The sequence below is a fragment of the Blennius ocellaris genome (genome assembly GCF_963422515.1).
Source record: "Blennius ocellaris genome assembly, chromosome: 11".
In the NCBI taxonomy this organism is placed as follows: Eukaryota; Metazoa; Chordata; class Actinopteri; order Blenniiformes; family Blenniidae; genus Blennius; species Blennius ocellaris.
Window position 1 is genome coordinate 6,977,987 of NC_137660.1, and position 21,095 is coordinate 6,999,081.

At 40.2% G+C, this 21,095-nt stretch overlaps 1 protein-coding gene across 1 annotated transcript in view; it reads right to left on the reverse strand.

Annotated features, from left to right (window-relative positions):
• Positions 1–20,049, reverse strand: part of LOC308136977 (solute carrier family 23 member 2) — a gene marked incomplete at both ends in the record, with an annotated part of 85,311 nt that extends 65,262 nt beyond the window's left edge. Inside the window, 2 exons of the mRNA XM_080505533.1 lie at positions 1,477–1,632; positions 19,978–20,049. Coding sequence (XP_080361659.1) covers positions 1,477–1,632; positions 19,978–20,049 — 228 coding nt within the window. The remainder of the gene's footprint in view (positions 1–1,476; positions 1,633–19,977) is intronic.
• Between the last annotated feature and the right edge of the window lie 1,046 nt (positions 20,050–21,095).

Here is a 21,095-nt window from a genome sequence, read left to right on the forward strand (position 1 = left end):
CCGGAATCACTGTGGATAATCAATAAGTATATTACACTAACATATATATATATATATATGTGTGTGTGTGTGTTATTGTATATGTGTATAAACAAGCTGTTTTTGTCCTGTCACCCACATGAGGTGGTGTTTTAGAAGCGTGAAAACTGTTTTTTTTTTTTTTACATGGGTCTCAGAGTGGGGAAATTATAAAACCCCGGCTCATGCTGTTCAACACCCCGGGATGTGAAAGGCAAAGATGATCATCTGTGGAAAAAAGATGATGTAATCGCCCCCACGGTCCGCAATGTCATCTAATAACCACAACAATCAGGGACTAAAAGCAGAAGCTGCAGACGCTTGCAGCAGGAAGAGCGCGGCATGTGTACTACGTGCCCTGAAGCCTTGTGTTGAGCCACGTTCATACTGACGTTTGGACGTCACAATGAGAACCTCGGGGAGGTTGGTGTGGAAGTAGCCTAAGACACCTGTGATTTAAGGAGTAAAAATGGTTAAAAAGGTGAATTTGTGAATTGTGCTTTTGCTTGAAGTGGCAATCAATTTTTTTCCCATTTTTTAGTATTTGTACAGTGGTCCCTCACTATAATGTGGTTCACCTTTCATGGCCTCGCTGTTTCATTGATTTTTTTTTTTATGTGCAATTTTGCATGCTTTTTGGCATACGAACAATGTTCTGCATGCTGATTGGCTAAGGGAGAACCTGCACATTGTATTCTGTGTCCTGATTGGCTAAGGGACTGTAGACCCTTGTCAATCAATCTCCGTTCAGTGTTTCGTGTAAGCGAATGCATTCGACTTGCACATACATATAATGTATAATCCATCAATGTCTGATCGACAGCAGTGTGACAGAAGTGCTGTATGTTCGCAAGTTTTGTTCCTGACAAACCCCACAATGTCGACAAAACATTTTCCCCTTAAAAAGGCACCTGAGGTATGTTTATGTTTTAAAATCTACAAAGATTTCAACTTTGGAAGTTTAAACAAGAGAGAAATGTGAGAAAATGTTCATTCCTGTATGCAAAAAGTGTATAAAGTGTGTGGTGAGGGGTTTTGCAGCCTTAAAACATATATAATACATTAAAAAAAAGTTAACTACTTCGTGAATTTCGCTTATTGTGGGTTATTTTTAGAACGTAACCCCGCGATAAATGAGGGACCACTGTATAGGATATGTCTAACAATTATTGTCCACCTTCATTGAATAAATTATTAAGCATACTTACCAAACCAGTAGCAAAAGTGATGGCGAATTTAGCATCGAGCCACCTCATAATGAGTCAAAACCTCAAATATTAGATGTACATGCCAGACCTTAATGAATCATTTGGCCTTGTATCGCTGTGGGTGTATGTCTTTCACCTCTATTCAACACAGATTCAACATTCAAAGACGAAAAATAACAATTGAATCCAGTCCAGAGTGAATAACAGCCTTACTCAGTCATGACGCGAAAGAGTCCTGGGTTTAATTTACCTGAAAGCCGAGCAGAATGCAGAGGTACCAGGGTGGCCTGTCATTAAGGGAGTACACCAGATCAACACCTTTGTCCCCTGCCTCCTCCAGACACTCCTCCATGTGTGGCTCCCCGATGTTGACTGTCAGCTGTGGCTGTTCATCACCATCCTTGCCCTTGGGAAGAAGAGCAAAGAAAAACAAATAACACATTAATCCTACTGTGTTGTCTGTGAGCCATTATGCTTTTAAAGAAATTCTTCTTTAATTATTTCCAGACTATATGGATATTAATTCCCACTTCTAAATGACTTTAGAGGACCAGATAAATTATAAACTCAAGCGCGCCAAAGACTCTTAACCAGCAGTTTCTTCTACATCCACTGATGTGGATGTTTATTTTTCACAATTGAGACATAAATACAGAACAATAATTGCAATAAAAAGGATGCATTCAGCTCAGTCTTTCAGAAAGCACACTGCCTTTGATTTCAGTATTGAAAGTGCTTATTGGATTTGAAGCCAAAGCCGTGTCACAATAAAGGAGAATAGTATGTCTGCAGACCACGTAAGCACTGAGCGCAGCTCCTGTTCGCTCACCTGTTGTACCGAGAGCAGTCGCAAGTGGTTACGGAGTGATCAAAGACAATATTGCTTAATTTGATTTATGACGTGGTTTGTTGGGTATGAGAGTGTGTGTACGTGTGTGTACGTGTGTGTGCGCCCATGCGTGCGTGCCTGCGTGTATGTGTTCAGAGAGCGATGGGCAGTAATCCAAGAGAATTAAGTTCACTATGTTTTGAGCAGGCATGAAAAGAAACCATTATTATTTGCATTAATTCTAATCATGCAATGCTTGCCACAGGATTAGTTGCAGACAGGAATGTCAGAGACATGCAAGAGAAACATTGCAAATATTAAAATAACAATTTGGTTTCAGTGATCTTAAAGGACTGAAACATTTACATTGATTGGCTTAAGGTAAGTTTGGTGAATTGATTTTAATGCGTCTTGGCAGAGAGGCAGTGTGTGTTTTACTGGCAGGGATGCACCGATATTGATATCTGTATGATCCTTCTGACATTTTGGGTTTGAGGCAGGAGGTGTCAGAAAAGCATTCATTCACATATGGAGTATAGGCTTAATGACATTTAATAACAACTCATATCAGTATAAGCAAGTAGCCAAAGGTTAATAATCTAACCTTTAAAAAAAAAGTGGTATTGTTTCATCCAACAGATTATTCTTCTACTTAAAGTTAATAAAGTAAAATCACCTGCAAACCAAGCAACGCAAGAATTAAATGTATGGGGGATATGTGATGTATACCACACCAAAAATCAAGTAAACAAGTTTGTTTGCGTCCAAGAATCTTATATGAAACACATTTTTGTGTTCAATAGTGGTCAACATATAAAGTTCTAACAACCATCTGAGGTACAGTACACTCATGTGAGTTAAATACTTATTAAACACGTGATGTCTTATTCTTTTCTTTTACTCCTGCTTTGTTCCTCCCAAAATATGTGAGGTATGCTGAGAAAAGGCTGGGCTTCCTATCCGTCGTGTCAATAACAGGTAACTTGGCCCAGCTATATTTCACGGATGTCTCAGTAGGCTGCAGTCAATGTTATGTATAGACATGGGAGAGTAATGCAGAGAGGCCTTTCTACACCCAGTAGACTTGTCTGCATAAGGTTTCAACACAAAGATGAGATCTGATGACATACATTAAGTTGAGGGTTTTGGAAAAGTTACTGGGATATTAGTTGTCATGATAACAGTGAAATTCACCCTGTGAACAACAAGTAATGTCCTCTTTTATTTTCTATTATGACTCTGTTATATGATGTTTCTGATATCACAGAAACATTATATTTATGGATACACTCCTATCTGAGTTCTTTGAGGAATGTCTCATTGTAAAGACTATCCAATTCTTTTGTCATGGTTCCTTGCAGACTGAGAAGTGATGAAAAGCAGCTGGAAGCGTGATGCCGTTTGGTTCATGAAGCATTTCTCTGATACTGGCAGAATGTTCTTGCTGGAACAGAAGAGCGACGGCAGGTACGGAATACTCGGGGAAATTGAGGTGATGACCCTTTTTGCACCATTGAGACAACTGGTTGCCATTTTTCGAGTCCAATCTATCCTCCAAAAGCTTGGCAATGCAGTCAAAACAATACTGTTGTGCACTGCAATGCACTGTGGTTTTTTCTATTGCATAAGGATCTGGATGTCATTTACTGCGGCAGTTACATGTAAGGAGATAGTCGAATTGTGGCTCATAAATAACACACTACCAACATTGAGACACTTAAGACAATCGACTGTTTCCGAGTCCTTGAGCAGCATCTACCAGTGACATGAAAAGTAAACGTTTATCAAAGGGAATGACCCGTCTGACCCCTCTCTTTAACTCAAGCCCAGTTGTTGTCATGTTCCCAGCACATGAAGCGTCTCTTCCTTCTGGCATGACGTGGATGTATATTAATAGAAGGCATATACCTTCAACAGGTGTGTCAGTCTTCTGTGAGAAAGAACTAAGACCAAAAAAGGCATTTTACTATTCCTTGTCCATTTAATCGTTTTTGGTAAATCAACAACATATCCTACAAGTCTGAAAGCTTTGACAAAAATCTTTGGGCAATTTAGGTTGTAGTCAGGTGGTTGAGCAGATTGTCCATCTTTGCTGAGGATGGAGGTTCAATTCCCATCTCCTGTTGTCAATGCGCCCAATTATTTTTGACATTGAACACCAAGTTGCATCAATCTTGAAGACAGAATCGTGCATTAGAGATTCAGCTACAGCTCTCAATATAATCTTGCTTGAGGTTGGATATGCTTGATAATCTCAATAAGAACATCATTAACTTTGAAAAGGCAACTTTTATGATAGAGATGGATCACATATGATTGTAAGGAGTGTCTGACCGCCTTTCTATTTTACATTGCAGAGTGGTTCTATGTACCGCTTGCAAAGCTATTTGTTGATCTCGTGGCAGATTCTTAAAAGGAGAGAGTAGGAGCCATTTATTCTTACTGTCAGCAGGTGAATTTAAACAACTCCCAAGGTTGATCTTTTCAGTAACGGTCCGGCTCAGGGTCTGTGTAGATGGGCAAAAAGGGCATCTTCTGAGATTGTAATAACAATCCAACTTGGTCGTCTCTCCATATAAATGTCCGTGTACTCGCCATAGAGGCAATGCATTTTCATGTGGTTTCATTAAAAAACAAACAACAGCACCAACACGTAGCCTCGCATGGTAATATATATCCTTGTAACTGTTTCTGCCATTATGTGTCAACGACATCATCTTCAAAGCGTTTCTGAAACATTGATTAAACGACTGCACCATCCTCAAAACACTCCAGGCTGCTGCACAACACGATGTGGACCATCTCGGCCTTCAAATCCGTGGTCTTGTGTTAGACAGTGAAAAAGGTTGACAGGTGTTCTTTGTCACGTTTGTGCAGCCACAGATAGACCAACTAACAACAGCCCCATTTTGCACCTCCAGACGAAGCGTTCTCTCTGTACATGAACATCTTCTTCATTCTTGTTTTACTGAAAGCCCCGGTGGCGTACACGGATGAAAAGATGACATTGTTATTCTTACCTACTCTCCTTCTCTTAGTGATTGTTACTGTCAATTGAGTAGAAAGCAAAATTGTGCTGTCAAACTTACTGTGCTTCTCGCTGTTTTTAATAAAATCCATGTCACACAGCAGAGCCCATAATAAACTTAGGAGATCTCTAACTGTGATGTCTCCAGGTGGTTCAAAAGCACCCATCTGGTGAAAGCAAAACACATTTTTGTAGTTTATTTCGGCCCCAGTGATTAGAGAATGTGACTGCGTCAAAATCTGTGTCTGTTATGGGAGAGTGACTTCCCTGCGCTGCGGTAATTATTTTTATGGGAATTCTTTGAGGATTCAAGCGGTACCTAATAATGCAGGATGGGAACCAAATTTATATCAAGCCACCTTTGAGGAGACATCCAACGTGTGACCCCAAGGGCAACCTTCAAATACAAAGAGGTCGACTACCTCTTAACACTGGCCACATGGGACAGGTCTGGTTCCTGTGTGCTTGTACAAACATGTTGACGAGTGTGTGTGCATGCGTGTGTGTGTGTGTGTGCATGCCTGCGTGCGTGTGTGTGGTGAAATGACCACAACAACACATTCAGATATTAAGAACTTTAGCAACATTACCATCCACAGGACCTCCGTTACCAGTAGTATGTATAATTGAGTATAATGAATGCATAACCTACATTGTGTGATGCAAACAGGTCATTTCCCACTTAACACAGTCCACATGGGATAGATCAGTTTCCAAAAGGGTTTGCACCAGCCCCCTGGAGGATGAGTCTGTTTGAAGTGCCAGTGTGTCAGAAAGTGACACCGGCATTTCAAATGCAACCGAGGTGATCATGGGACCGCCTTCAAGGTGGGAGAGGTGAGGACAAATGACAAGTCATCAGGATGACAAAGTGTAGAAAATTTGGCAGTTAACTTGTTGGGAGAAAAACAATTAAAAGAGAAAAAAAAAAATCAACTGAACAGAAAAAATACCAGTTCCTCGTCAAAAGTAGGGCAACTAAGAAAAGACATCAAACCATCATTTTTATAGGTTGACTGCAGACTGCAGTGTACAAAGGAAAATGGGACAATGTTTAAACCTCCATGTCTAATGTGGCCCAGCTTTCTCCCAATTCTCGACATGGTCTGGATGAAACTGTAATAAAAGAGAGCGTGACTAAGGCAAAAGTAATTCTTTGACTCTAAACCCTATAGTAAGAAATGTGTACGTCAAGTTAGAGTTTGACATTTATAAGGTGCGTGAAATAGCTGGTGCCGTTGCAACACAGCGAGGGTTTAAACCCTGCCTGTGGATTGTGCATGTTCTCCCTGCATGAGTCCTCGGTGGGAACCCTGATCGGCTTCTCTCAGTCGAAAACACATGCAGGCTGGGTTAACTGCAAATTCATCAAAAGAATGGGTCTTTTTTTATGTTAGCCCTGACAGAACCTGCCACCAAAACGTCACAAGTCATTGTGTTTTTTGGTTTATTACTTTCGCTAATGAAAGTTAGGCTGAAGGTTGTTTTTTAGGTTTTTTTTGTTATTTTTGTCTGTGTTTTTTTTAGTTATTAGTTTGTATGTATGTACATATGTAACCAACTTTTTGCAAAAACTATTGACCTGAGTTGCATGAAATTTACAGAGATGATTTGTCTTTGTCTTTGAACACTTTGTCTTTGAACACTCTTTGATTAAAGAGATTGGGTCAAAAGTCACGCAAAGGTCAAAAATGTATTTTGATCATATTGCGGTCAGTTTTAATCCGATTGACGTCAAACCGACGCCAAAATGTCCAGTCTTCAATTCCATATTATCTGATATGCCACATGATACATTGGCGTGACGCTGGTTAGTGGTTGGGGGTCAAACATCAGGGAGAGTCACACGGAGATTGTACAATGTGTGCACATCTGTGTCAAACAGTGATAACATGAAGCAACTCAAATGACCCCGACCAACGATGGAAGGAGTGGAGTGGTGGATCAAATAACTTTGGAATCCATTGGTTTTAATGGTGACAAATGTGGCGTTGGTGATGGTGTGCGCTCTACCGAGTGCCCGTTCTAGTTTGAACTGAAATAGGAAGACGTGTCCTTTCAGACATTGTAGAATTCATCCATATCATAATGTATGATACAATTTTATTAGATTTCCCAAGGGATTAAATCATGACTATTTGCCATTTATACAGAAACTTGTTTGTCACTGGATAGAATGTGTTGGTAAATTGTGTTGTCCATGCAGTTGGATTAAATATTAAGTAAAAACAGTATATACAGTAGTACTCAGAAAGTTATGACCAAGAAATAAGCAAAACACACATCAATGATCACCTCATAGTTTCACTATTACTAGTCAATACAACCCACATTCCTGCAGAATCTCTGACAGTAGAATTTGATGTTGGTGTTCTGAGCCTCCAGGCTGTAGAGAGAGGACTTATGTGTGTTTGTCTGTTTCTCTGTGTCCTATCCTCAACTCCTTCGATCCCCAAACACCAACCATCACAACCAGCACCAAACTCATGTGGATTTGTTGAATTATTCTCTGTAAAAGTGCCTCGAAATGACTGTGTTGTATTTGGTGCTGAAGAGATAAACTTGAACTGTGATGGATTAATGATGTTAAGGGCTTCTCAGCATTTAACTCACCTGGGCCATGGTTAAACTTAACTACGCAAGCAAGGGTAGGGTCCAGTGAGCAGCAGGGCCAATGGCCTCACTCACTCCCACCGTTAACCTGCCAGTGAAGGTAAGTTATTTATCACCCTGTCAATCATCTATGTCGCTCTTTAAATGGCACGAACTTCAGAGCTGCTGTGGAGATTAAGTGTGATAGATGCATTTATTGGACCAATGCCCAGGTTGTTCTCAATGTAAAAGCATTGAATGTGGACTGATGGGACCTTTTTAGCCATCAGAGGAGATATTTTTGTTTTGTATGACGCCTTATCGCAGCTTGTAAAGCAAGCCCTATTGACACCTCACACAAGGATTACTGTGATTGTAACCAAAGCTTCGTCCAAGAAGCATTGATGTGAAGACGACTAACATTTAAACAATTACCGTACTGATGCATATTGTATATCTAAAATAATTCACAATGAGCTTTCGGCATTCTTGGCTGGGTTGTGTTCAAGAAATGAATTGGGAATAAATTGTTCGACATCGTACTTTTGATGAATCGGCAGCCCTAAATAAATGACGGTTTATCTTTGCCAGAGCTGCTATATTTCTGACGTATCGCCGCTTTATCTGGTTGAACGTCTTCAGCATGTGTTGTTAGAAATACAAAATACTTCATGGAAGATAAACTGCTGGTGGCCTCACTGACATGCCGTCAGTACAACACCCCTGACGGCATGTTTTCAATGGTACATTCGGTGTCCAGCCACTTTACAAGAGATCCAACACTGAAGAGCTGGGGTGTCAAACATAAAAACTGTGGGCCAAAAACCAATGTGTTATACTGACATTTCTCTTTGCAGAATCAATCATTACACCAGCCTCTTTGTAAGAACTGCAACACTCTTGGTTGATGATTGTGTGACAAGAATTCAATATATTTAACAAGTCTTAAAGGAATAAAATATGAAACAGTTCATGAACGCACAAACCTCCAAAGTGGGGGTGGTCCACAGGAGGTTTCCAATCCCCCCGCCAAAACCAGCAAGCAAATTGTTTTTTTTTGTAATTTTCCGTTGTTTTTTTTATTACAAATTCCTTAACTGCAGTGAGCACAACACAACGCTGAGACTCTAGCTGAGATATTGGCATGAAAGCTTTGTTGCTATCAATTTGCCTCAAAGCCATGCTGACAGGGTGTCTGTAAAAACAATGCAACAGACGTTTTAGGGAAATTTTGCTGTATTTTGTTACTTTCATTGAAATTGGTATCATTTTGAGATTGGAGTCATTTTCTGCAGTAGTTGGTTGCAAAAGTGTGAAAATGTTTATTGCGTATACTCTGCGCCACAACAAAGAAAAAGTTCAATGTTTACATTTAAAACTGATTATGGCACTATTTTACTGCTCCAGTACAGTCGAGATGAAATTGGTGTTTGTAATTCCTGAACTAAAATGTGTTTGACAGCCCTGCTGTAGGGAGACGACGGTATTTCAGTTGAAAGGGAACTACCGTGCTAGAGAACTAAAAAGCGGTACAACACCTCAGTAAGTTGACAAGCAAGCAAATACTCATCAGTCCCCAAGCAGGAAAACATAAAGGAAGTCACAACGGCAAGGCTTTCCCACAAAGTTGATTTATGTCTGGGTACTTAAGCACTGTTGTGCGAGCATAGTTCAAATATGTATTGACAGAAAAGCTAGTTCTTCCTCCACAGCTGTTTCAAATGCCTGAGCATGTGCACCCCCACCGTGGTCAAGAGTTCTTCTGCTCATGTGGGAGAGACAGATATGGCGGCCTCCAGACTCCCAGACCATATTCTAGTTTTCTAGTATATATTGGCAGATAGCATCGATCACCCATAATAGCATCCCAGTTGTCGCCTGTACACGCGGATGTTACATCTTGTCCATTGTTATTGTTGATAACGTATTGTTCTCTCTCGTCATCTCGCATGTGGTTTTATTAAGAAAATAGCCAACTAGTTGCCAGACATGCTAACTGCATTATTTTCAGTGTTTCTGCCGCTGCCGTCTCAACTGACATCATTTTCAGAATGTCGCTGTGTCAACGCGTCACTTTTCTGAAACGAAAACGCAAAAAGATGCATTTTCACTGCGTTGAACGGGGCCCATCTCATTAGATAGCCTAACAATATTAACAACAATGTATTTAGGGCACTGGTTACTTTACTGATGGTTGCGTTATGTTTTTTTCATATCAAAGAAGTTTAATAATACACTGAAACACCTTTGGGTTAGGTCAGTGTATTTGTACAGATCAGTGGTTCAAGTTTACACACACCAAAAAACCTCTGATGAGCATGTGCAGGAGAGGAGAGGATAAGTGAGAGGACAGCAACCGTTTGAGGACGAGGTGTGGACGTTCATTTCTATGGGGCCATTATTGTAGCAAAACTATTTGTCAATGCATAAGGAGCCTCGGCTTTACAACTTCGAAATCAATCAAGGCAGAACTGTAGCAGAAGTCACATGTAAAAAAAAAAACAACCCAAAAAAACTAACTTGTAATTGCTGAGTTGTCTATATTTTCAGGATTTGAATCTCACAAGTTTTTTAATTACAATTGACATCTTTTTTACATATTGACAAATCGTATTACATGTACAAATTCTAATACAGATGAGCAGATTTTTTTTTTTACACATTTAAATACCTGCTTAACAGACAGACAAATTACAAGACGACTTTTGCAGATTCAGGTTCACATCGACAAATTCTTTTAAACACCGAAAACTCTGACTTTGGACAGACGGATTAATACAGACCTCTCTATACGCATTGACAAATAGTTTTGCATAATGAAACCATTCGTTTCAATTTGCTTCAGAGACGAACAATAACGTACAAGTGATTGACGGTGACTTAATAGTTTTTGGTCTTTGGAGTTAAACCCCTGTGGTTAAAGAAAACAGGCAAAGGGAAAACATAAAACCCTTCATATAAGCACCTTTTGCCTAATCACTACAACGCCATGCTGCCCAATGTTGATGTTGGAAACTGCAATGAATCATCACAAGACGATAAAGATCCCGTTGTTATAATTTTCTGTATAATTAGATGGTTTGCAAAGTTTTGCAAGATCAAAAGAAACTTGTAGCAAAAGATACTTCAGTTCAAAGGGAACTGTGGAAGGTGAAGCGACGAACTTAAAAACTAAAATAGGCATCAGTCATCTCAGCCTCACAAACCGTAAACATGAACAGTGGTGCCTGTGGACTTGTTGTGAAGCCTTCCACTGCACTGGACAAGTGATCCACATTGCAAAGTCTTGATACGCTTGTTAGAAAACACAATGTGTTTTCACTTGAAACGTTGTCATGCAAAACAAGGCCTAATAAGAACATACACACTTACTTTAAGCTCTCTAATAAAGTAATGCCATACAGGGGTCATAACATGAAAGAGAGATTGTCACGCATTAGTTGTAGATACTCCAGTCTGCACTATATTACAATCCCATTAAGAACTCTCGGAAGATTGTAAAATGCTCTATTTTACCCTTTTAATGCTTCCTTTATTCAAACAGACAGATTTAGTTCATTGAACTTATTAGGTTGATAGACTGCACTGGCAAAGATGTTTGAAGAGCCTGATCAATGCAGCCACATGAAATCACCGAAGGCTTTAAAAGTCAGTCCAGACAGAGGGTGAAAATTGTCTTTATCGGTTTAGCACATCTTCTGTTTGCACTTTCCTCTTAATTAAAGGGTGAGAAACTCTTGTGTCACTTTGTTGAGTGATGGCTGTTATTTAGCTGCAAAGTGACAGGAGCCCTCCTTTTAAATCCACAAGTTTCAAATTCAAACCATCAATCTCTGTCTCCCTCAGCCCCTCACTGTATTGCGTCACTAATAATTAACAGGGCCTGGAGTCCTTCACCAACATTCTCTCCGGATGCCTCACGTATTTCACGCCAGTGCCGAGCAAGCAGACTAAAGTACATTTATTCTGCACTAAAACTCTATGACCAGAGGCCAAGGCTGAGGGCCTCTCTCTGCACCGCTTGGTCTCTCTGTCTTTGATTCAACCTCTGGTTTAAAGGCCTGAGCAGGTAGCGGAGGAGGACTGGTCATTACTGACTGTCTGCTGCCATCTAGTGGTCACTTCCCTGCACACAGAGCTGAATATGTAGAAAGTGTCCCAAATCTCCCAAAAATAATCTCACCAAAGCAGGAGCACCCATGACATCTTTAACGTCCATTTTACCTTTAAAATAATCCTCTTTTCACATGTATGGTATTCAGGTGGCTGAATTAGTCTCACAGATAAAAAGCTGACCCATGACCAGAGGAGCTCAACTTAATGTTGTGCAAATACCTGAAAATTAGTATTTGATTGCATTTACTGGTTTATTTTCACTTTAAACCTTGTCATGTGAATGGAGCCTAAGATATTACCACTATCTTCATTCAAATCTCAAGTATATAGAAAAGTGTATCTATAGGATTTGACTTAATATATCAAGACAAAATGGGAAACCGAAGGAAGGATCAATATATTAGATAAAGTATGTGGTCATATCAATGGAAACGGAGCAGTTCAAAGAACTGGTAAGGATTTAGTCGGAAAATTTTATGACACGTTTCGAGAAACGTCATTGTGATGGAAAGCCCCCGGCCTGCTGGAGAGACTGGGGGAATATTAAAGCATGTTTGTGAGTCTGTCAGGCTATTAAATTCTACTGGGAGGAAAAACATAGTGACGGACAAGATGTGCTCAGATCTCACCGGCCTCTGGAAACTAAAACATAAAATAAAAGGACAAATATGTGTTAAATATTTGATGGATGGATGGATGGATGGATGGATGGATGGATGAATAGATGAATGGATGTCAACTTCAAGAAAATCAAAAGGAAACTAAAGAAAAGTGCTACAGAATATGTCAAACAACACTGACTTGAGTTTTAAATAAGTTCACATGAAAATCAAGATTCTTTTTTAAAGCTTTGAGATGTTTTTCTTGGCGGATTTGTTCAACAAGTGGGAGACAGACAGATGAAATGAATGTAAAACACGAGAGTGTCACTACCTCAAACTGCTGGGCGGAAACAGATTAAGTGTGGCTAATCGTCACTGAAGCTCCCCAGCGTGATTACCGAGCGCTCAGCATCATGTGCTGAGAGCGGTGTCTTCTACATCACAAGTGTGACGGGCCGGGCGGATGAGTGGGAACGACTGCTTCACTGTCCCAGTGCAAGACTTCTTCTTTTATTCACTTGTTTTAAATACATTCTAGGGCTGCAGTAACTTTCAGTGACTTCCTCCTGATCCACTGCTGCTTCCTCTGCCGGTCCAAACGTCCCTGGTGCTTAAGTTACTGCTGAACTGTCTTTCTCCTCCTCTTAATGTTTTGGCAGAACATCATTTACAACCTGTCTCCCGTTTTGACATACCAAGAAAATGATTTTTAAATCTCCTAAAAGCAGAGGTGGAAGCATTCTCGTATTAAAACATTTATTTAAATCTTCAGGATTTAATCAAATTTGAATTTCACAATGATATTCATTTATTTTCTCTTTTAATTGAAATGAGAAATTCTAATATGCACTGTTCACTTTTGATAAATATTATATAATATCATCGATGACTCAGGAATTGCATGAACTTGCTCGTTGTGAAGATGAGTGATTCAGAGGTTTTCTTATATTTATTAGTCTTTTATCTTACTCCCATGCACCCCCATCAACTCACCACCCAGGAGGTTTCTCTTCCTTCTGCCTCACAAATCACTCCCTGCTTATCTTTATTACCCGGGTCAAAGATGACTGCGGTGGTTTAAAGAATTGTTGTTGGTGCATGTTTGACATTTAATCCACACCTGGAAAATACAGCTCGCTCCCGACCTGGGAAAAATTAAACTGATAATCAATTTAAACTATAATGAACAAAACACAATACTTCAATCAGAAATGTGTATTTGTAAGGTGAAATGATTGTATGGACCAAGTTTCTGGTATATTTTACCCCAGAAGGTTTCATTAAAATTCAATTTATGTTGATATTAGTCATTTTCAGTATTCAGCGTTTGGTTTTGTGGCAAAATGTTGACCTCATTTTTTAAATCAAATTGACATTTTTTTTTAATCAAAAGAGTAGCAACACTGAGAGCTGATCTGCGATATCGGTGATGCCGCCACGGCGCCGTTAGGGTGTAAAAACATGCATATTGCAAACAGCTACGGGAGGAGGATTGATTTTTCTTTTTCTTACATTTCACTGTATTTGACACCAGAGGGTTTCATTCAAATTGGCTTCATGTTGAGACTGTAGTCATTTTCAGTAGTAATTGTTTGGTTTTGTGAAGATGTAGACATTTTTATCACATATATTCGGAAGCCCCAATAACAACAAAAAAAACTTTCAAGTTTAAATTTAAAGGTTATCATTTTACCAGTCTGAACCTGCAGTCTGGATGAAATTGAGCTGAATGTGGCCCCTGAAGTAAAAAGTGTTTGACAGCCCTAATCTAAAGTGAACTTTCAGTCGTCGGATTTGCCTTCGCTCGGATAAACTCCACTTCCCGAAAGCCTAACTAGGATTGTAGATATATGAATATCTTCATGTATTGAAAAGTCCCTGTGTGCCAGAGAGTGGTGAGTACGTTCACCGATGAAGCAGGTGGAAATGCTGAACGAATTGATCGGTAAAGTCTGATGTTAATCTTATGTTTAGCTTGTGATTTCAACAGGTTCCTGAGAAAATGAATCACCGAAGCTCATCCACAACCGTCACCAAATGCAAGAAGAGACATAGTTCATGAGCCAGGGAGTGCAGTGTGCCTCCTCTCAACAAGGTCATTGAACCTTAGCATTTGACCCCGACTCCCTTGTTGCCCTACCGTGATAGTAAAAGCAGTATTTCTCTCATAACCTTCCTGGAATGTCCAATTACTGAGATTAGGCTCCATCTGCTGTAAAAACACAATCAAAGCCATTTTGACCTTAGTGTGGTTCATTTCATTTGGAGTTACTGTGGCTTCACACTGTGTCGTGTTTGATGTGTTCCTTCTGAGAATTAAATAGATTTTCAGAGCAGGTACAACCACATCACAGGATTTAAATTCCTTTTTTGTGTGTTATGAAACTGAATTTCTATTAATAGCTATAGGTGCATCTCATGCAAAGAGCCAGAGTTGAATGGTTTAACTGTGGTTTTCATCGTGGTGTGTGGCATGTCAAGAGAATTCCATACACGGCACAGCAAGATAAACATTCAACTAGAACAAGCTGAGCTATGTTCAATGTTATCTGCAGTGAGAAGAGGCTGAATAATCCCAACAATGATTACTGAACCTTTGGCTCAGGATTGTTTGAATGAGCAACCGACACAGAAAGACCTTCACTGTACTGGGACAATGAACTTCTCATTGCAGAAGCAGGCAAAACCAACAACATTGGGGCTTACCTGCAAGTATTTATCAGCCACATGACTTATTTCTAGCTGAACCGAATCTCTCATCGTTAGTGAAACTATTTTCATTCCTTACAGAACTAGAACCACATTGCGGTTGTGTATTAATAGCACTGATACAACGTTGCCTAACTTCAGATGAACTTAATAATTTGACTGGACATTAGTACACAAGAAATTACATTTAAGCCTTGGTTTTTTTGAAAGGGGAATTGAAAGTTTTGGTATTCAACCACTCTCGCACTCTACTACTATAACGAGGTTCAATTTCTTGTTTTTTGCCATCTCTGGATTAAGAAAAACAAATCAAAAAGGACTTAACTTAGGCCCGTGTCCACGACAATGTTATATGGTGAAAATGCAAAAATGTCATTTCTGTTCAGGTGTCCCTCTGTTCAGGTGTCCCTCTGTTCAGGTGCCCCTCTGTTCAGGTGCCCCTCTGTTCAGGTGTCCCTCTGTTCAGGTGTCAGGTGCCCCTCTGTTCAGGTGCCCCTCTGTTCAGGTGTCAGGTGTCCCTCTGTTCAGGTGCCCCTCTGTTCAGGTGTCCCTCTGTTCAGGTGCCCCTCTGTTCAGGTGTCAGGTGTCCCTCTGTTCAGGTGCCCCTCTGTTCAGGTGTCCCTCTGTTCAGGTGCCCCTCTGTTCAGGTGTCCCTCTGTTCAGGTCTCCCTCTGTTCAGGTGCCCCTCTGTTCAGGTGTCCCTCTGCTCAGGTGCCCCTCTGTTCAGGTGCCCCTCTGTTCAGGTGTCAGGTGTCCCTCTGTTCAGGTGCCCCTCTGTTCAGGTCTCCCTCTGTTCAGGTGTCCCTCTGTTCAGGTGTCCCTCTGTTCAGGTCTCCCTCTGTTCAGGTGTCCCTCTGTTCAGGTCTCCCTCTGTTCAGGTCTCCCTCTGTTCAGGTGCCCCTCTGTTCAGGTGCCCCTCTGTTCAGGTGTCCCTCTGCTCAGGTGCCCCTCTGTTCAGGTGCCCCTCTGCTCAGGTGCCCCTCTGCTCAGGTGCCCCTCTGTTCAGGTGCCCATCTGCTCAGGTGCCCCTCTGTTCAGGTGTCAGGTGTCCCTCTGTTCAGGTGCCCCTCTGTTCAGGTGTCAGGTGTCCCTCTGTTCAGGTGCCCCTCTGTTCAGGTGCCCCTCTGTTCAGGTGTCAGGTGTCCCTCTGTTCAGGTGCCCCTCTGTTCAGGTGTCAGGTGTCCCTCTGTTCAGGTGTCCCTCTGTTCAGGTGTCAGGTGTCCCTCTGTTCAGGTGTCAGGTGTCCCTCTGTTCAGGTGTCAGGTGCCCCTCTGTTCAGGTGTCCCTCTGTTCAGGTGTCAGGTGTCCCTCTGTTCAGGTGTCAGGTGCCCCTCTGTTCAGGTGTCCCTCTGTTCAGGTGCCCCTCTGTTCAGGTGCCACTATTCAATTGACACTGTTATGACCAAATTTACCCACGAGGGAATAATATAGCCTTATCTTGTCTTGCCTTGTCTTATCTTTAGCCTAGTAATTAATTCTTACTGCGCTCCAGTCATCATTTACTTTTCAATGTGGTGTGTATGTTTGAAGAATTTCTCCCTGGAATTAATAAAGAGAGAATACCATCTGATACCTTGAGAGCCAGGAGCACTTGCTGCTGATATAAGGGCCTATTTACCAAGCAATAGAAGAGTTACCGCGACTAACTGAAGACGACAAACTGTTCCGTGTGTCACATTCACTTCTACCACGTCTGCTCTTCACCAAGTTTTGATGACAGCCTTTTATGTAGCAAGCAGAGAATACACCCACTGCGATGCAGTGCCGTTAAAATGATGAGGATGAACTGCATTATTCACCCAAATCATGGTTTTTAGGTGATCAATATCAACTGTTTTGTACTAAATGAAGGCTCCACCCCTCAGCTTGACCACCACTGTTTGGAATAATGAGTGACAAAAAGACACTGAGACTTCCTGCCACTGCTTTTAGCAGTAACATGCTAGGAACTGATTACTATTAGGAAATGTGTAACTTTGGCATAAAGGAAAAAAAAACAAAAAAAAAACACCTGCAGAGCTGCTTTTTAAAATGGAACATCTCCTGAACAGACTCAAACATGAGAGATCTACTATAGTTAGCAACAATAATGTATAATTATAATATAATTATTTTTCAGGTCATTTGGAATCACCCCCTCGGACTAGTTCTCTCCAGAAAAATCTATTTGGTCCAAAATTGGCAAAAATACAATATATACTGTATTTCTAAATGATGTACTACCTCTTGAGTTTTCGGTATATGTGAGACTTTTTTGTGTGTCTTGGCGTGTTACATGTGTGAGCCGACTTTCTTATTAATAATAATAATAATAATAATAATATTTCACTTTGGTGAACCTTGGTTGTTGTTTTAAATGTGCTATACAAATAAACCCCAACATTTCCTATGAGGATTATGTGGGTCACAGACTAGTTGATTATTTATTTTCAGTTTTACAGTTTCCATTACTCAGATGTAAGTTCTTTAAGTATTTTTTTCACACGTGACAGCTGGGTGATAATCCAAAGGAAGGGTTTCGACACACGTGTTTATTCAGGCCTCTCAGCTCTGTTTTGACTGAATAAAGGAATGTTGTTTCAGGTGAAAAAAAAAAAAACTGCTCCAAAGGGTCGGACATCTATTATTCTTCCATTTTTGAGAGAAAGCATCATACTCAGGAGAAACACTCAGTTTATCTAACTTTTTAACAGGATTTGAGACAGTAAATATTAAAGTTAGTGAAGCTTGAGACCTGTTTGAAAGAGCGACTGAGCTGTGTCTTTGAGATGCTTGAAGATCAGCAGCTGACTGACTTCATGCTTAATGATTTCCACACGGTCAGATTAACACGCATGCACAAATATACAAGTAGTATGTGAGTTGTATTGCAACTTTGGCATTTATATATAAATAAATAAATATATATATATATATATATTATCGAATAACAGTATTGTGTGTGTTGCTTGTTTTAAGGACTTTTAAACCACTATTTGACGTGGAATCAGGACCATGTGATTGGTTTTTACTTAAGATTGTTTATGTTGTAGTTTATTATCGTTTACATTTTCATGAAACTAAATTTCACTTTTAAGTATAGGATTCGTGTTTTGAATTTTTAATTTCTTGTCACAATCCAGGTGAAGTTATTGTACCGGTTTAAGTGGATCCGAGATTCCAAATTAATATGTTCTCTTCTTTAAAAGGAAGCAACCGGTGAAGTTGACATAGAAGAATTCTCATTCAATAAGTGAGTTATATATACGCATTTTCACTTAAAACATTGTCGTATAAACGGGGCCTTCCAAACCTAAATACAGAACGGGGATAAAACTGGTGGACATCAATTTTAAAAGCAATGGCAGGAAGGAACTGGATGTTCAGAGTGAAGGTCCCATGAAAATGCTACGTTTTAAGAAGAATTTGGGATATTTTCCTCAGGTTATCCTGTCATCAGAAACCCTAAAGGGACCGGCCAAACCTGGCTCTTTACTAAAAAAAAAAAAAGAAAAGAAAAGAAAACAGAAGCTCTCTTGTGTCGACTGAAGGAGCGCTGGTTATGCAGTTATATATCAGGTATCCCATAATTTCTTTCCTCCATTAGCAACGTTGAAAAACAGGCCAGAGAGAAGCTAAATATTCACTTGTTTAATCTCACTGTACAGCTTGTCATCGAGAATCCTTGAGAGAAAAGTGATTGAATCAGAAATTCCATGAAGACACGTGTCACAGTTGAAGACGTGTCCTCATTTGCTTCCATTTTTATTACGGTTGGAATCAGATTTATCGTGAGACGTCTGATGCACTTTACCCTATTTATCTGTCATAGCTCTCATTTGGTCAATGTAGCTTCGATCTTTAATTTCCCTATATTGATGAAAAAATAGAAAATATTGTAAAGGATCAGTGTTTCATGTAGAGGTTTTAATATCTTTTAGGTATTGTTTGTCGGCAGGTACTGATGTTGTGACAGTATTATCCTGAATCCCTATTCATTTTACATTTCGGATACTTATTGAGTTACATTTAACAAATTTAAAGTTAAGTAACAAAGATCGGTATAAAGATTAAGCCAATTAAATCAATATAACTAAACGAAAAGAAATTACAAGGACTTGAAAATATAAAAAATTATAAAGATTAAATTAAATACTTAAGGAAAAGACAACATACCACAAGCAAACTGGAAAAAAAAGGTGAGAATCATTTGAATCAAACAAGAAGTCATTTCTATTAAACATTACAATTTAGCAACTATCCTGAATACTGTCCACGTGATATTAAAAAAAGTCACTTGGATTCCAATTTCAAAGTGTTAAAAAAATACAGTCATGATCTGCACTTGAAAATTATTCAACATCTTTCAAGCTAATCTTGATTGGAGGTTGTTGTTGTTGACCTTGTACAGTGTATACAAATGTCAGGATTGATATCATCCTTTTTCTTGATACATTTTGTTCGTCCATCTGTGGAGGGGCTTGTTTTGTGCTCCACAGTGTTTCATTTCCTTGGCGTGGGGACAAAAACGGGACAAACAATAACCCCAGCTGAGTACACTTGTACACCCAGTGCTGCCTGATGCTTTTTTCCAACAACAAACGCAACACTTCAAAATCTAACCTGTCCTCAGACAGATTCCTTTTGTTTCAACGACGAATCTTTCTACACTTTGAAGTCGCCAAATCGGTTCGGCTGAAATTTCCCGTTTGTTGTGAAACACATGCAGCCTGTGGTCATTTCACATTCCACAGTGGCTTATACAGTTTACTCCTGATACTTCTCTTCGTTGGGCTGTGTTTGCTTGTTAAAGTGTGTTTGCTTGTTAAAGTGTGTTTGCTTGACACTTTATCGACGCCGCAACTCGGAAAAGAGTGAAAAGAAACTGCGACTCACCCCAAAGGCAGGATTGACTGTCCCCTGCTCCCTGAGTTCCAGCTCGGTCCTCTGCTCGGTGGTCAGATGCATTGTCAACTGAAGCCAAGGTGCTCCGTGGTTGATCTTGGGGGATTCCCACAAATACACACAGCGGGAGTAAATCTCCAACTGGCCGCAGATGCGACAGCGTGAACAACGGGCTCACGTCACCCAGGAAACTCAAGTATGGCCGTGGCAAAGAGAGCGGCTCAAGTTTATTTTGGAATCTCCTCTGTGAGCTCTGAAAGGTTTGTGCTCTGCCGCTTGGCGAGTGCGGGCTTTACTCACTCGCTCTTACTGTCATGTGCCTGCTGTTGTGTGACGACGGGTCCGACGAGGAGAGGCGAACACGTTTGTCACATGAATCTTTGATTTGTCACACTCATCCACACAAATCGAAGGTTTCGAGGTGAGACATTGGGAGAAATGTGTGAAGAGGTCTCCTGGTGTTCACCACGACAATGAACACCTTGTTTCCACCGCACACTTTAGATACTTTTGCATTGATAACCTTTGTTATGCTCTGTTCACATCCACTCAGTTTATTGACGGATTTGGTTGAGGGCTTCTTGAAAAAGACATTTTAACACAACTTTCTGAAGTTGTTCTCATTTTGTTGTTGTTGTTTGAAGACATCAAATTGAGGAATTCAAAGATATTCACCAGTCAGAGCTGGAAAACTCCTGGTTCTGTGCATTTGTGTGGAGTTTGCATGCTCTCCCTGTACGGATTGACATTGAATGATCCTGAGAATCTAAAGCTGACACATGATCTCTAAAAAGGATGGGAATGAAAAGCACAGTATGATTTAAGATATTTGATATTATCTGTTAAATCCGGGACTGGTTAGAGGCAGGAGAGAGATTTGTGCTTTTTTTTCTTTTTAGAGACAAAGCAGAATTGTAGAGGTTCTGTTATGAGAGAATTATAGTGTGAAACTTATTTTTAGGTCAGGTTGAGTAAGGCTTCTGTTTAATTCTTGATTTTTTTTTTCATGACTGAATGAAGCAGGACTAATGTTTCCTCATGGTTGAACCCTCCAGATTTACATTTGTAGCCCAGACTCTTTCTCTAAGGCTTATTTATTTATTTAGCCT